This window comes from Salmo salar, chromosome 02 (assembly GCF_965601325.2).
Source record: "Salmo salar chromosome 02, fSalSal1, whole genome shotgun sequence".
In the NCBI taxonomy this organism is placed as follows: domain Eukaryota; kingdom Metazoa; phylum Chordata; class Actinopteri; order Salmoniformes; family Salmonidae; genus Salmo; species Salmo salar.
In genome coordinates this window covers 88,495,663-88,513,351 of record NC_138292.1, presented here as the reverse complement: position 1 = coordinate 88,513,351, position 17,689 = coordinate 88,495,663, and the positions used below count along the sequence as shown (strand labels likewise).

Sequence of the window (17,689 nt, the reverse complement as noted above, 5' to 3'; positions counted from 1 at the left end):
CTTATTGCAAAACAAATTAATCCAATGACTGACCAATCAACAGACTCTTGCTAAACCAATGAACAAATCTGTGTAAAAGCAACACATATCTTGGTCCATCTTAGTATGAAATTCAGTGTATCTTCCACTATGGTATGTAAGTTTAGTATCACTTTTCAACCAACCCAGTCCATTTGTTGAAGATGAAAAATGTATAAATCAACAATATGTTAAAGGGTTCAACTACTGGAAACTGAAACTAACAAATGGATCAAACAGATCAATCCCACTTTTCCAGCCTGCTGAAGGTGTGGTGGAGTGGTAAACACCACCCCCGGCTATACCAGGGGCTTGAGGTGGTCTCCCACAGCACTGCTTATGTCATGTTCTGTTGCCTTGCTGTTCCATTTCTTGACTGCCCCTGCAACACAGAAAGAAACACATTTAGTCATATTATATAAAACACTCAAAGTAATGGATATGGAGCATCTACGGCCTCAGTTACACCTGGCACCTAAATGTGACTTCTGTCATCTGATCACTCCAAGCTGCATTAGGTTCAGATCTACCAGGATGGTCCTTTAACATAGTCTGGACGCAGTCAGGCCACTGAATATGCATAAGCAATGTAAAGAGATGTGAGGAAAAGTACATTATACACAAATGACCTTCATAATATCAAAGAACAAATGTGTGCCTGAGGGGAAATTAACTTTCATACAGCCAAAAGGGGTGAGAAATTACACCAATATCAGTGGACAATTTGTACTAATGTAAATAAACATAGATGATGGAACATATTCCCTTTTGCTGACGTGATGAACCACTAAGGGGACATAAATATTTACCATCTAAACCACGTGTGACCTCTCACCTCTCTGGCTGTAGAAGTGTTCTTCCTAACCAGTCCCTCAACAGCTCTCTGACTGAGCTCCACCCTCACTGGGTCTTCAGAGGAGAGGAAGGCTGAGGAGGGATGGAAGGATGAATGGATCAGTCAGTCAATAAAGTGTAGAGCTGCTGTCTGACAAAATCACTATTTTAGTAGTTCATTAAAGTAAATAAGGCTTTATGACCGCTGAATACCAACTATCAATCACTTAGATCATGTATTTTCAGGTAGAGATACATCCTTGGAACGTCCCTAGCCTGTTGAAGTTGACATTTAAAATGGTTAAGGTAGGGGGTAAGGTTAGGGTTTAGGGTAGGGATGTCCCAAGGATCCCAGATAGCATTGACCATTGTGCATTCTTCTGTCTCTTTTACATAGCAGGTGATGGGTTCTGACTTCTGAACTTGAAAATATTAAATATTCTTATTATGTGAAATTGAATGAAACAATAATGTATGTTGATGCTAATATAATGTACAATATTCCATGATGTTTCTATATGATAACAATAGAGTAATATATTTACTATGATGTACAATATTCCATGATGTTTCTATATGATAACAATACAGTAAAATATTTAATATGTCATATACTATTTAACAGTTTCACTAATTCATTTTAATTAACTTAATCATTATGACACAGCCCTCACTATTGTCATTGGTTACACTAATTGCACTGTTTGTCTACATAACCTGGTTCAAGTATTCATGACATCACCCTGAGGAAGGCACAGTGATGCCGAAACGTTGGTAAATACCCATTCAATTGCTGGGAGTTTATACATGGAATGTGCGACTTTCTTTATTTTGATAGTTTATAGTTTATTTGCCGTTAGTCAGCACCTACACAAACTATTTTTCTGGGTGTGAGCCAGCTCATGTTTTTTAAGGGTAGGTAACAACACATCCGCCACGCTGATCCTCAACACAGGGGCCCCTCAGGGGTGCGTGCTCAGCCCCCTCCTGTACTCCCTGTTCACTCATGACTGCACGGCCAGGCACGACTCCAACACCATCATTAAGTTTGCCGATGCCACAACAGTGGTAAGCCTGATCACCAACAACGATGAGACAGCCTATAGGGAGGAGGTCAGAGACCTGGCCGTGTGGTGCCAGGAAAACAACCTCTCCCTCAAAGTGATCAAGACAAAGGAGATGATTGTGGACTACAGGAAAAGGAAGACAGAGCACGCCCCCATTCTTATTGACGGGGCTGTAGTGGGGCAGGTTGAGAGCTTCAAGTTCCCTGGTGTCCACATCACTAACAAACTATTGTCGTGTCTTTGGCATCATTAAAACTGAAGACATATTTATCAAATAACTCTCTGTAATTATTATTACGCGATTAACCTGATTAATCATGTAACTGTAATTAACTAGGAATTTGGGGCACCAAGGAAAATATTCAGATTACAAAGTTATAATTTTCCTAATATAACTTTCAGATATTTTAATATCTGATCAATTAGTCTTCTGATTAATTACGTATTCTTTACCTCGCGTCAGTCTCATTCCAAACGTCGTAAATTGTTGGTTATCTGCACGAACCCAGTCTTCACTATGAGTCATCCATACATCAATTGTCTTAAAATCATTTATTTACTAACTAAGTAATTCACAGAAATGCATAACAAACAAACAATGGTTACAAAGAAATGAAAGGGGAATGGGGAGTGTTGATAATTATAACAATTGAAATGCTAATCCTTTGCACATGAACGCTCACTCATTCGGGAGTAATTGCAATCAATATATATATTTACGCTCAGTGTGTCATCGGGATCTCTGTTGAAAAGTTAGTTTCTGTTGGAGAGTTTGTCCGCCCTCTCTCGCTCTCTGTCGTGGTTAGAATGGATAGTTCAGAGTAACATTCATTCATGTCATTATAGAATAGCTGTTTCGGCGGTTGTCGGTCTTCGGGTTCAATGATACCGAATTCCTAGCTGCAGACTAGTAATTAATATCAAAGACTTGTTCTTATTCTGTCGGTATCATTAGTCTAAGAGTTTAACCACGTTAAAAGTTCATCAAGAGAAATGCATGGTCAAACCTTGGCCCTCTCGTTATCGAGGTAAGCTGGTCTCCAACCTTTAGCCATCTCGTAATTGAGGTAAGCTCGGTCTGGTGATAGAAAACCTAGGTGGGGGTTTTATTCAGAAGAGCAGAAAAAGGCTGTCTCATGACGCCGGGTCCTGTCTGTGTTCATGGGCGGTCCTCTGATTTAGTTAAACTCCAAAGGGAATTGGAGTTCTCTTCATTAAACAGTCCAAAATCACATTACACAATTTTACAAATAGCTTCATCCTTATTCATCCATTTTATACAACCATTAGATGTAAGTCTCATACCTGAGACTCTTCTATAAACATGATTATGGTAATGTTGCAGTATTGTCTCTCATGAGTTTCACAAAATTGTACCAAACGGACCAGTTCGTAGCTGGATTCTTCACCGATCTTTTATACCTTCTCCAGAACATAAATGTCGTTCGGTTCTCCAGTTCTGTGAGGTGGAAGAACTCCTTTGTTCTCTATGAAACCCACTCTGTCTCTATACTGTGGCCATGAGGAGAGAATCTCCTCATAGGAATTTACGACTGCTCTTACAGAGCCTGGTGTCAGAAGTATAGAGGTCGGGGGATGGTGCATAGAAAAGGCCTGGTGCAGGGGGAGGGGGGTCAACTGTGTTCGCTTTACCCAAAGGGGGCAACGTCATGACACTATCATGGTCCAAGCACACTAAGACAATCGTGAAGAGGGCACGACAAAACCTATTCCCCCTCAGGAGACTGAAAAGATTTAGCATGGGTCCTCAGATCCTCAAAAGGTTCTACAGCTGCACCATCGAGAGCATCCTGACTGGTTAAATCCCTGCCTGGTATTGCAACTGCTCTTACTCCAACCGCATGGCACTACAGGGGGGAATGCGTACAGCGCAGTACATCACTGGAGCCAAGCTTCCTGCCATCCAGGACCTCTATAATAGGCGGTGTCAGAGGAAGCCCCCCCCCCCACTCTCTGTTATCATCTATGCATAGTCACTTTAATAACTCTACCTACATGTACATATTACCTGAGTTACCTCGACTAACCAGTGCCCCTGCACAATGACTCTGTACCGGTACCCCCTGTATATAGTCTAGCTATTGTTATTTAACTTCTGCTCTTTCATTCTTGTTCCTTTTATTTCTTATTCTTATTTGTACTTTTTAAAACTGCATTGTTGGTTAGGGGCTTGTAAGTAAGCATTTCACTGTAAGGTCTACACCTGTTGTATTCGGCGCATGTGACTAATACAATTTGATTTGATAGACTCATAGTACAGAATGATTGATTGACTGCCCAGTTCAACATCAGTTCACCGTCTCACCTCATACTGTATTGGAGCAGCAGCAGCTGACTTGATCGTAATCAGCATGTTTGAATCACAGAGTAAATAGAGCCGACTACACTCTAAAAATGAAGGGTTCAACTGGAGTTGTTCTCAGATCCCCTAAGAACCGTAGAGTTCTTGGTCAATGAAAAACATGCCCAAAAGGTTCTTCTTCAAAGAACTTGTTAGAAGGTGGGTTTCACTCTGACTTTATGGAAAAAGGTTTATTCAATAAATTTAGCAACTCCTCTCATATTGGGAAGAACCCCCCCCCCCCCCCCCCCCCCCGAATTTTCAGGACAGGGCAGTTTTTTTTCAAATGTGGTGGTTAATTTCTTTAATATCAATTGAGGAGACAAACTTATCACACAAGTCAGAGTTATTCTTAAACTAAATCTTTATTCACTTATAAGGGAGCAGGTCAATACAACGTACACATATAAAGTTAATCAATTAACCCTGATATTCTAAAAGCAGGGCAACAATGTCATTATAATTGTACCCAAAAATTGTCAGTTGGCTGCATGAATCACAATAAATCACTGATATATCATTTAGTGGGGAAATCAGGTTGTATGTGCGGTTGAAAATAACACAACTTTTTTTTAAATCATGGAGATGGGAGATATAATTTAACTCACTGATTAGAAGACAACCTGCAGAAGACAGTCAGTTACATTTTAGAGTGATGCATTTAAATTGACATTCTACATTGTGACATTAATTCATTGATATCATGAAACAACTCCTTCATGTATTTTCTGATGTTTAATCAGAGATCTTTTATCAGAGTATCTCTTGTCACATTGATCACAACTATGAGGTTTCTCTCCTGTGTGTACTCGCCGGTGAACTATCAGGCCGTTTGGCTGAGAAAAACTCTTCCCACATTGATTACAGCTATAAGGTTTCTCTCCCGTGTGTGTTCTCTGGTGTGTAGTCAGAGTGCTAGATGAAACAAAACTCTTCCCACATTGATCACAGCTATGAGGTTTCTCTCCTGTGTGTGTTCTCTGGTGTACTATCAAGCTGCTTGACTGAGTAAAACTCCTCCCACATTGAGCACATCTATAAGGATTCTCTCCCGTGTGTGTTCTCTGGTGTAATCTTAACTGTCCTGAAAAAACAAAACTCTGTCCACAGTCAGAGCAGCTATAAGGTTTCTCTCCTGTATGTATTCTCTCATGTTTTTTAAGGTCTGTTGACTGAGTGAATCTTTTCCCACATTCAGCACAGCTATAAGGTTTCTCTCCCGTGTGTGTTCTCTGGTGCGATTTTAACTGTCCTGAAAAAACAAAACTCTTTCCACAGTCAGAGCAGCTAAAAGGTTTCTCTCCTGTATGTATTCTCTCATGTTTTTTAAGGTCTGTTGACTGAGTGCATCTCTTCCCACATTGAGCACAGCTATAAGGTTTCTCTCCCGTGTGTGTTCTCTGGTGTGATTTTAAATGTCCTGAAGAAACAAAACTCTTCCCACAGTCAGAGCAGCGGTGAGTTTTCTTCCTTGTGGGTCTCTGCTGGTGTTTCTTGAGGTGTTTAGATCTGGAGAGACTTTTATTTGCCTCATCAGCATCATGAGCTTGTTGAGGCTCCCCAGAGGATCCTCGATAGTCACTTCTCTCTCCTGTGTGAACAACAAAGTCAGACAGATGGTTAAAGGCCCACAACAGCAGAAATCCACTATAAAAGGTGATGCCAACAGCATAGCCATGATGTTGTACAACAATTGACGTCTGTAATGAATGTTACAATTATATTACGACAGTCAAGTGAGCAACAATATTTTGTCTTGTTTTCACATCATTAGTAACATCGATGATTGTAGGCTAGAAATACGTTTTTACAGTTACTGAACCCCTAAGCAGTGTGCCGGGCAACTTTTGGTCACCAACATAGGTCCCTTTCTGTGTTTGCTAAAATTGCCGCACAAGGGCGATGCACACACAATTTAGTTGCAGAAACTCCTCCATGCTAATGAGGAAATCACTAGTTATGGATGTAGTATACAGTGGCTTGCAAAAGTATTCACCCCCTTGGCATTTTTCCAACTTTGTTGCCTTACAACCTGGAATTAAAATAGATTTTTGGGGGGTTTGTATCATTTGATTTACAGATCATGCCTACCACTTTGAAGATGCAAAATATTTTTTATTGTGAAACAAACAATAAGACAAAAAACCAGAAAACTTGAGCGTGCATAACTATTCACCCCCCCAAAGTCAATACTTTGTAGAGCCACCTTTTGCAGCAATTACAGCTGCAAGTCTCTTGGGGTATGTCTCTATAAGCTTGGCACATCTAGCCACTGGGATTTTTGCCCATTCAAAACTGCTTCAGCTCCTTCAAGTTTGATGGGTTCAGCTGGTGTACATTAACCTCTCTAGGGTCGGCGGGACGAAATCGTCCCACCTACTCAACAGCCAGTTGAATCCCGTGGCGCGTTTTTCAAATACCTTAGAAATGCTATTGCTTCAATTTCTCAAACATATGACTATTTTACACCATTTTAAAGACAAGACTCTCGTTAATCTAACCACACTGTCCGATTTCAAAAAGGCTTTACAACGAAAGCAAAACATTAGATTATGTCAGCAGAGTAACCAGCCAGAAATAATCAGACACCCATTTTTCAAGCTAGCATATAATGTCACATAAACCCAAACCACAGCTAAATGCAGCACTAACCTTTGATGATCTTCATCAGATGACAACCCTAGGACATTATGTTATACAATACATGTATGTTTTGTTCAATCAAGTTCATATTTATATCAAAAACCAGCTTTTTACATTAGCATGTGACGTTCAGAACTAGCATACCCCCCGCAAACTTCCGGTGAATTTACTAAATTACTCACGATAAACGTTCACAAAAAACATAATTATTTTAAGAATTATAGATACAGAACTCCTCTATGCACTCGCTATGTCTGATTTTAAAATAGTTTTTCGGTGAAAGCACATTTTGCAATATTCTAAGTAGATAGCCCGGCATCACAGGGCTAGCTATTTAGACACCCACTAGGTTTAGCCCTCACCAAAGTCAGATTTACTATAAGAAAAATGTTATTACCTTTGCTGTTCTTCGTCAGAATGCACTCCCAGGACTTCTACTTCAATAACAAATGTTGGTTTGGTTCAAAATAATCCATAGTTATGTTCAAATATCCTCTGTTTTGTTCGTGCGTTCAAGACACTATCCGAATGGTAAAGAAGGGTGACGCGCACGACGCATTTCGTGACAAAAAAATTCAAAATATTCCATTACCGTACTTCGAAGCATGTCAACCGCTGTTTAAAATCAATTTTTATGCCATTTTTCTCGTAAAAAAGCGATAATATTCCGACCGGGAAAGCGTGTTTACGTTCAAAGAGAGAGAAAATAAAAACATGGGGTCGACTCGTGCACGCGCCTCAGTCCCAATGTCCTCTGATAGAGCACTTACCAAAAGCGCTAATGTTTTTCAGCCAGTGGCTGGAATTACATCATTCAGCTTTTTCCCACCTTCTGAGAGCCTATGGGAGCCGTAGGAAGTGTCACGTTACAGCAAAGATCCTCAGTTTTCATTAAAGAGAGCCAAGAAGAACAAGAACTTGTCAGACAGGTCACTTCCTGTAAGGAATCTTCTCAGGATTTTGCCTGCCATATGAGTTCTGTTATACTCACAGACACCATTCAAACAGTTTTAGAAACTTTAGGGTGTTTTCTATCCAAAGCCAAAAATTATATGCATATTCTAGTTTCTGGACAGTAGTAATAACCAGATTAAATCGGGTACGTTTTTTATCCGGCCGTGCAAATACTGCCCCCTACCCCCAACAGGTTAATCTTTAAGTCATAACACAGATTCTCAACTAGATTGAGGTCTGGGCTTTGACCAGGCCATTCCAAGACATTTAAATATTTCCCCTTAAACCACACGAGTGTTGCTTTAGCAGTATGCTTAGGGTCATTGTCCTGCTGGAAGGTGAACCTTCGTCCCAGTCTCAAATCTCTGGAAGACTGAAACAGGTTTCCCTCAAGAATTTCCCTGTATTTAGCGCCACCCATCATACCTTCAATTCTGACCAGTTTCCCAGTCCCTGCAGATGAAAAACATCCCTACAGCATGATGCTGCCCCCACCATGCTTCACTGTGGGGATGGTGTTCTCGGGGTGATGAGAGGTGTTGGGTTTGCGCCAGACATAGCATTTTCCTTGATGGACAAAAAGCAAAATTTTCATTTCATCTGACCATATATTTGGGTAGTCTCCCACATGCCTTTTGGCGAACACCAAACGTGTTTGCTTATTTTCTTCTTTAACCTATTTGGGATAGGGGGCAGTATCTTCACAGCAGGACAAAAAAACATACCCGATTTAATCTGGTTACTACTCCTGCCCAGAAACTAGAATATGCGTATAATTAGTAGATTTGGATAGAAAACACTCTAAAGTTTCTAAAACTGTTTGAATGGTGTCTGTGAGTATAACAGAACTCATATGGCTGGCCAAAACTTGAGAAGATTCCATACAGGAAGTGCCCTGTCTGACAATTTATTGTCCTTCTGTAGCATCTCTATCGAAAATACAGCATCTGTGCTGTAACGTGACATTTTCTAAGGCTTCCATTGGCTCTCAGAAGGCGCCAGAAAGTGTAATGGGGTGTCTGCAGTCTCTGGGCGAAGAACAGCAGGAGTATTTGTTAGTGGTCAGGCTGGGAACAGTGACACTGGAGATGCACGTCCACGAGACGACTCCATTTTTTTCTTTCAGCCTTTGAATGAATACAACGTTGCCCGGTTGGAATATTATCGCTATTTTACGAGAAAAATAGCATAAAAATAGATTTTAAACAGCGTTTGACATGCTTCGAAGTACGGTAAAGGAATATTTGACATTTTTTGTCACGAAATGCGCTCACGCGTCACCCTTCGGATAGTGACCTCAACGCACGAACAAAACGAAGCTATTTGAATATAACTATGGATTATTTGGAACCAAAACAACATTTGTTATTGAAGTAGAAGTCCTGGGAGTGCATTCTGACGAAGAACAGCAAAGGTAATCGAATTTTTCTTATAGTAATTCTGAGTTTAGTGAGCACCAAACTTGGTGGGTGTCAAATTAGCTAGCCTGTGATGGCCGAGCTATCTACTCAGAATATTGCAAAATGTGCTTTCGCCGAAAAGCTATTTTAAAATCTGACACCGTGATTGCATAAAGGAGTTCTGTATCTATATATCTTTAAAAAATGGTTGTGAACGTTTATCATGAGTAATTTAGTAAATTCACTAGAAGTTTGCGGTGGGTATGCTAGTTCTGAACATCACATGCTAATGTAAAAAGCTGTTTTTTGATATAAATATGAACTTGATTGAACAAAACATGCATGTATTGTGTAACATAATGTCCTAGGAGTGTCATCTGATGAAGATCATCAAAGGTTAGTGCTGCATTTAGCTGTGGTTTTGGTTTTTGTGACATATATGCTTGCTTTGAAAATGGCTGTGTGATTATTTTGGCAGGGTACTCTCCTGACATAATCTAATGTTTCGCTTTCGCTGTAAAGCCTTTTTGAAATCGGACAATGTGGTTAGATTAACGAGAGACTTGTCTTTAAAATGGTGTAAAATAGTCATATGTTTGAGAAATTGAAGTTATAACATTTTTGAGGTATTTGTATTTCGCGCCACGCTCTATCTACCATTGGATATTGGTGAGGCATTCCGCTAGCAGAACGCCTGTCCCTAAAAGTTTTTTTTTGGCCACTCTTCCATAAAGCTAGAGCTCCTTGGTCTTCATAGTGCCGCTTGCTTGGTGGTGCCCCTTGCTTAGTGGTGTTGCAGACTCTGGGCCCTTTCAGAACAGGTGTATATATACACTGAGATCATGTGACAGATCATGTGACACTTAGATTGCACACAGGTGAACTTTATTTAACTAATTATGTGACTTCTGAAGATAATTGGTTACACCAGATCTTATTTAGGGGCTTCATAGCAAAGGGGGTGAATACATATGCACGCACCACTTTTAGTTTTTTTATTGTTTTGAATTTTATTAAACAAGTTTGTTTTTCATTTCACTTCACCAATTTGGACTATTTTGTGTATGTCCATTACATGAAATCCAAATAAAAATCCATTTAAATTACAGGTTGTAATGCAACAAAATAGGAAAAATGCCAAGGGGGTGAATACTTTCGCAAGGCACTGTATCTGGTTGTAGAAACACCTACAAGCTAATGAGGAAACCGCTAGTTATGGATGTAGTATATCTGGTAATGAGGAAACCACTAGTTATGGACGTAGTATATCTGGTAATGAGGAAACCACTAGTTATGGATGTAGTATATCTGCTAATTAGGAAACCGATAGTTATGGATGTAGTATATCTGGTCATGATGAAACCACTAGTTATGGATGTAGTATATCTGCTAATGAGGAAACCACTAGTTATGGATGTAGTATATCTGCTAATGAGGAAACCACTAGTTATGGATGTAGTATATCTGGTAATGAGGAAACCACTAGTTATGGATGTAGTATATCTGGTAATGAGGAAACCACTAGTTATGGATGTAGTATATCTGGTAATGAGAACCACTAGTTATGGATGTATATATCTGGTAATGAGGAAACCACTAGTTATGGATGTAGTATATCTGGTAATGAGGAAACCACTAGTTATGGATGTAGTATATCTGGTAATGAGGAAACCACTAGTTATGGATGTAGTATATCTGGTAATGAGGAAACCACTAGTTATGGATGTAGTATATCTGGTAATGAGGAAACCACTAGTTATGGATGTAGTATATCTGGTAATGAGGAAACCACTAGTTATGGATGTAGTATATCTGGTAATGAGGAAACCACTAGTTATGGATGTAGTATATCTGGTAATGAGGAAACCACTAGTTATGGATGTAATATATCTGGTAATGAGGAAACCACTAGTTATGGATGTAATATATCTGGTAATGAGGAAACCACTAGTTATGGATGTAGTATATCTGGTAATGAGGAAACCACTAGTTATGGATGTAGTATATCTGGTAATGATGAAACCACTAGTTATGGATGTAGTATATCTGGTAATGAGGAAACCACTAGTTATGGATGTAGTATATCTGGTAATGATGAAACCACTAGTTATGGATGTAGTATATCTGGTAATGAGGAAACCACTAGTTATGGATGTAGTATATCAAAAATGGTGAGAAAAGATTTTGGTTTTTCACAAGGTCTTCTGAATATTACAGAGAAAGATCAGGAGTGCCACATGTAACAGTATAGCTTCCGTCCCTCTCCTCGCCCCAACCTGGGCTTGAACCAGGGACCCTCTGCACACATCAACAACTGACACCCACGAAGCATCGTTACCCATCGCGCCACAAAAGCAGCCGCCCTTGCAGAGCAAGGGGAACAACTACTTCAGGTCGCAGAGCGAGTGACGTCACCCGATTGAAACGCTATTAGCGCGCACCACCGCTAACTAACTAGCCATTTCACATCGGTTACACTACTCAAGGAAACATGAAGCTCTGTTGTCTATTCACTAATTCCCCACAGTGGGGAAACTTACAGGCTGCCAGCAAAAATAGCTGCCATTTCCAGGTTGCTTATGAGTACATTTCACATTACTTTTGGATTATAATTGAAAGGCTCCTTTGAATGTCCTGCTTAATATAATGTGTTGTCGCAAATCAACTGCTTTACACTTTAAAAAAAAACACTTTAACCAGTAAAATGCTCTTTGGCTAACTTTGCTACCAGTCTGTCAATGAGCGTTTGCAAACTATGTGTACCCAAATTGGCCCATAACTTCATCTAACAAAGTATACTTACTGTAGGACCCATAACTTCACCTAACAACAACATAGACCTACTGTAGGACCCATAACTTCACCTAACAATAACATAGACCTACTGTAGGACCCATAACTTCACCTAACAACAACATAGACCTAGGACTATAAATAATTTAATATTTCAGGTGAAACATGGAAACTAAAATGTCTTTGTCATGACATTTCATAACCTGATCACCAGATAATTTTGTGAATAATCTCACTAGGCTACTCTGTAATGTGTTATCATTCTAAATGTCCTGAATAAAGGAAAATAGCTCTGTGTGTTGTACAATAGCCTATCCATCAAGGAACAGTTCTCTACACATTATGAGCTAAGTATCTCTGAGTCCAAACAGACTAACGAGACCCTACTATAAATCAAGTAGACAATAACACATTATAAACATAAATTTGTTAGGGATGTTGGATCCAACATGGAGCACGGCATAACTGTCTTTACCAGAGTAATGAATGAAGAAGCACTTTGGTTGTTGTTGCATGTCGTGATGTTTGTCATGTGACTGTCATTCAGAAAATGATTTCCTGGATCAGCTGATGATAGTTGAACATGTGACTAACTAAACAGCTACAGTATTAAGTATTATGTGTAATTATTGAAGAACCACATTAATGACAGTATCCATTTGGGTGTTGTCAATAAAATTAAGGTGACTCTCAGTTAGAACCAATGGATTTAGCAAACTCTGAAATGAATTAGGATTTCTGTGCCCATGAAAACTCTTTTCCCAGCGTAACATAAGGAGACACTAAATGTTACATAGGTAGAGAGCATTTCAGAGATCTGAATGCAGAAAACTGTACTAACATGACAATAACCTAAACCACAAGGCCAAATCTACACTGGAGGAGCTTACCAAGATGACATTGAATGTTCCTGAGTGACCTAGTTGCAGTTTGGACTTAAATCGTCTTGAAAGTCTATGGCAAGACTTGAAAATGGCTTGTGTCCCTGTTTTATTAGATAGTACTCACTGTACTTACTGGTGTTAATCAGATCAATGTCCCTGTTTTATTAGATAGTACTCACTGTATTTACTAGTGTTAATTAGTTCTCCAGTCTTCTCTTCTTCGTCCTCCTCTAATGTGACAGTAATCTCCCCCTCTTCATCCTTCATTCCAAAAACGTCTTCATCTTCTTTCACTTCATCCTCCACTCCAAAAACTGCATCCTCCTCCTCTTTCACTTTGAAGGCGTCTTTCTCCGTAACGTCTTTCTCTTCTTCTTTCACTGTAACAGTCTCACCCTCTACTTGTTTTTGTATTGTAACAGCCTCCTCTTCCTCCTCCTCTTTCACCAGAGCTTCTTTCTCCATCCAGCAGACCTCTTCTTTAGCAGGAGGAGAGTAACTTAGTGAACTCATGGTCGGGGATAATAGCTAGTTAGCATTAGCGACTAGACTAGTGCTAACTTAACCAGCCAGCTAGTTGACTTACAACGTAAATATTACATTAAATGGGGTAGCTAGTTGTTTCCACATAAGTATGTTTAAATCAGAGTGGCAATTAAACCACGAAATCGTATAAAGAACTTGATTGTTCCGACTTTGTAAGCTAGCGAGCTACCGAGGTGGCTGCAGTTGTTGAAGAAGCGTTCCGTCCACTAGATTACACGTCACACTAGAAACATCGCCTGAAAGACACATATCGCCATCTGCTGTCTGGAGGGAGGAAACGCAGTTGAGGAGGGAAAACTTTTTTTATTCTTCATGTAATTATAATATTATAAAGCAGTTTAGCGAAACCTTTTTTCTCTCTCCATTAAATAATAATATTATTATTAACACGTACAAAGAGCAACAAGTGTTGTTTGATTAGTTCAGATTTGTTTATGAGAATTTAAAACAAACTCTACATCGACTCCACATCTGTATTTCTGATTCAGTCAAATAACTAGATGTCAAAATAAGCACCTAGTTATTAATACCCTTGATAAAGATGAGCAAAAATTACTGTATAAAATAAATAAATAAACTTTACCCACTACCAGGATATTTTAGCCCAAAACCTGGTTACCTCTCTGCTAGGAGGCTGAAACTTGGCCATAAGTGAATCTTCCAGCAAGACACATCAACAAAGAAATTGTAAATTGGGCACAAATCAACATGGGTAGCAATAATTCAGACCTTTTGAGAATTACGTGTTAAACTAAATCTCTTTCTCCGCGTTTTGTGTTACTATAAAATAATATAATTTTCCTTCATTTTGTTGGTGTAACAATACATCATGTAGATGTATATAATGAACAGACTAGGTCTATACTGATCCTACATGGTGTAACAATACATCATGTAGATGTATATAATGAACAGACTAGGTCTATACTGCTCCTACATGGTGTAACAATACATCATGTAGATGTATATAATGAACAGATTAGGTCTATACTGCTCCTACATGGTGTAACAATACATCATGTAGATGTATATAATGAACAGACTAGGTCTATACTGCTCTGACATTTTTATGTATTATTATTTTAGCTTTATTTTACCTTTATTTAACCAGGTGGCCAGTTGAGAACAAGTTGTCATTTACAACTGCGACCTGGCCAAGATAAAGCAAAGCAGTGCGACAAAAACAACAACACAGAGTTACACATAAACAAAGAACAACACAGAGTTCCACATGGAATAAACAAACGTTCAGTCAATAACACAATAGAAGATCGAGTTTCTTTTTTTGTTTAGGAATATCGTGAATCACGCTATCATTCCACGATTAATGCAGATATTATGGACATTTTATAAAAAATATATAAATAAATTATAATTTAGACCCAAAATGTATTTGCTATAATGTGGGCCATTGCCCGGCTATTAAAAGGGACAGGCAACTATTTGAGACTCAGCCTTTCAATGAACTTTTATGGAATGTTAACTTTGATTGTCTTCAATGAAAATTATAGACCTTTCAAACATGGAATGCAACGTTGTATGGAACATTATTGTCAATTGACGTGATGTCTACAGTGCCAAAGAGATTGATAGGTGGGAGTGTTGGGAGTGTGGAGTGTGTTGATATAACGGTAATAATGTCAAAATTCCACTTTTAACAACCATCAGAAGTGGTTAAAAAAATGTTATGCCCGAGTGGTGCAGCGGTCTAAGGTACTGCATCGCAGTGCTAGACGCGTCACTACAGACCCGGCTTCGATCCCGGACTGTGCCACAACCTGCTGTGATCGGGAGTCCCATAGGGCGGCACACAATTGGCCAAGTGTCGCCTGGGTTAGGGGAGGGTTTGGCCAGGGGGGCTTTACTACTTTAGCGACTCCTTGTGGTGCCTGGGTTAGGGGAGGGTTTGGCCAGGGGGGGCTTTACTACTCTAGCGACTCCTTGTGGTGCCTGGGTTAGGGGAGGGTTTGGCCAGGGGGGGCTTTACTACTCTAGCGACTCCTTGTGGTGCCTGGGTTAGGGGAGGGTTTGGCCAGGGGGGGCTTTACTGCTCTAGCGACTCCTTGTGGCGCCTGCAGGCTGACCTAGGTCGTCAGGTGAACAGTGTTTCTTCCGATACATTGGTGCAGCTGGCTTCCGGGTTAAGCGGGCAGGTGTTAAGAAGCGCGGTTTGGCGGGTCATATTTCAGAGGACGCATGACTCCACCTCCTGAGCCGTTGGGGAGTTTCAGCGATGAAACAATATTTTTATTTTATTTTATTTTTTGACCTTTATTTATCCAGGTTTTTCTCATTGAGATAACATCTCTTTTCCAAGAGAGATCTGGTCCAATAGCAGCAGGGGGAACAAGGTTTCAGACAAAACAACTTAGATACACTAATACAACATTAAACAAAACTATAAACACACATATTACAACAAAAACATTTTACGTTAAAAACACGAACGTCTTGACTAAAAACAGCTGGCCTAAAAACAATTACACTCTTCTATGATATATACATCGATGACGTGTTTAAACTCCACCAACGAAAACTAGATCATCAAATTTAAAAATGTTAAGGAGAGAATTCTAGGACCACGGAGCTGAGTAACTAAAACTATTTCTACCATGACCTGTTCTAATTTTTGGTACTGTTAGAAGCAAATGAGAATGGGACCGTAATTTATATTTAGTTACCTAAAAAAGAACAGAGATAAAACGGCATTTTACCCAATATGGCCTTATAAATCAGTGTATACCAATGTTTAAGCCTACGCAAGGTCAATGACGACCAGCCAACAGTGCTGTAGAGATCACAATATCGATGTTCGGGCGGTGTTCGGTGGTCGACGTCACCGGCCTTCTAGCCTTCACTGATCCATTTTTCATTTTCCATTGGTTTTGTCTTGTCTTCCTTCACACCTGGTTCCAATCCCATCAATTACATGTTGTGTATTTAACCCTGTTTCCCCTCATGTCCTTGTCGGAGATTGTTTGATTGTAGGTGATGTGCATGTTTTATGTTGTTGTGCGACCGGTTTTGTACCCACTTTTGCTACTTTTGATTTTTGGAATTGTATTAAACAACTGTTTTTACCAAGTTCGTTCTCCTGCTCCTGACTTCCCTGCCACCAACACGCACCCATTACAGAATCTCCGACCGGCTATGGAGTCAGCAGGAGAAGGTACCCCGGCCGTGTAGGTGAAGGAGCGTGTCCAGGAGCGTGTCCAGGAGCATGCGGTTATGCTTCACCATCTGTAAGTCGCTCTGGATAAGAGCGTCTGCTAAATTACTTAAATGTAAATCTGGGCGCCGCCATGGATCGCGTTGTCCAGACAATGGACTGCTGGGAGCACAACCGGGCTCTCTCCTGAACGCCCCTTTCCCGCCTGAGCCCAGTGGGATCCGTCTCTCCTTGCCACTGCAGTACGACGGGAGTGCTGCCAACTGCCAGGGGTTCCTCCTTAACCTGTCTGGGCCAGTGGGACGCTTGCGTCCCACCCTAATCAACAGCCAGTGGAATCGCGTCGCGCTAAATGCAAAACCTCATAAATGCTATAACTTCAATTTCTCAAACATATGACTATTTTACACCGTTTTATAGATACACCTCTCCTGAATCGAACCACGTTGTCCAATTTCAAAAAGGCTTTACAGCAAAAGCAAAACATTAGATTATGTCAGCAGAGTACCCAGCCAGAAATAATCACACAGCCATTTTCAAAGCAACTAGCATGCATCACAAATACCCAAAACACAGCTAAATGCAGCACTAACCTTTGACAACCTTCATCAGATGACACTCCTAGGATATCATGTTACACAACACATGCATTTTTTGTTCGATAAAGTTCATATTTATATATAAAAACAGTATTTTACATCGGCGCATGACGTTCAGAAAATCTTTTCCCTCAAATGCTTCCGATGATCAGCGCTACAATTTACAAAATTACTATTCGAAAACATTGTTAAAATGTAATATTGTCATTCAAAGACTTATAGATTAACATGTCTTGAATGCCATCTCTTTGCCAGATTTAAAAATAACTTTACTGGGAAATCACACTTTGCAATAAACGACGTGGTATGCCCAGAAAAAAAGTCTAGGCTATAAATGTTGGAGCCATCTTGGAACGATCAACCATCAACAATACTATTGTAAATAATCCCTTACCTTTGATTATCTTTATCAGAAGGCAC

The 17,689-nt window shown here is 39.9% G+C and overlaps 1 protein-coding gene across 1 annotated transcript; it reads right to left on the bottom strand.

Moving 5' to 3' along the window:
* Nucleotides 1–4,633: 4,633 nt before the first annotated feature.
* On the bottom strand, nucleotides 4,634–13,695 carry LOC106592762 (uncharacterized). The gene is made up of 2 exons (XM_014184087.3): nucleotides 13,135–13,695; nucleotides 4,634–5,872 (listed from the first exon to the last, which is right to left on the bottom strand). The coding sequence occupies exons 1-2, from the start codon at nucleotides 13,466–13,468 to the stop codon at nucleotides 4,983–4,985; spliced, it is 1,224 nt and encodes a 407-aa protein (XP_014039562.3). The 5' UTR covers nucleotides 13,469–13,695; the 3' UTR covers nucleotides 4,634–4,982.
* Nucleotides 13,696–17,689: the final 3,994 nt, after the last annotated feature.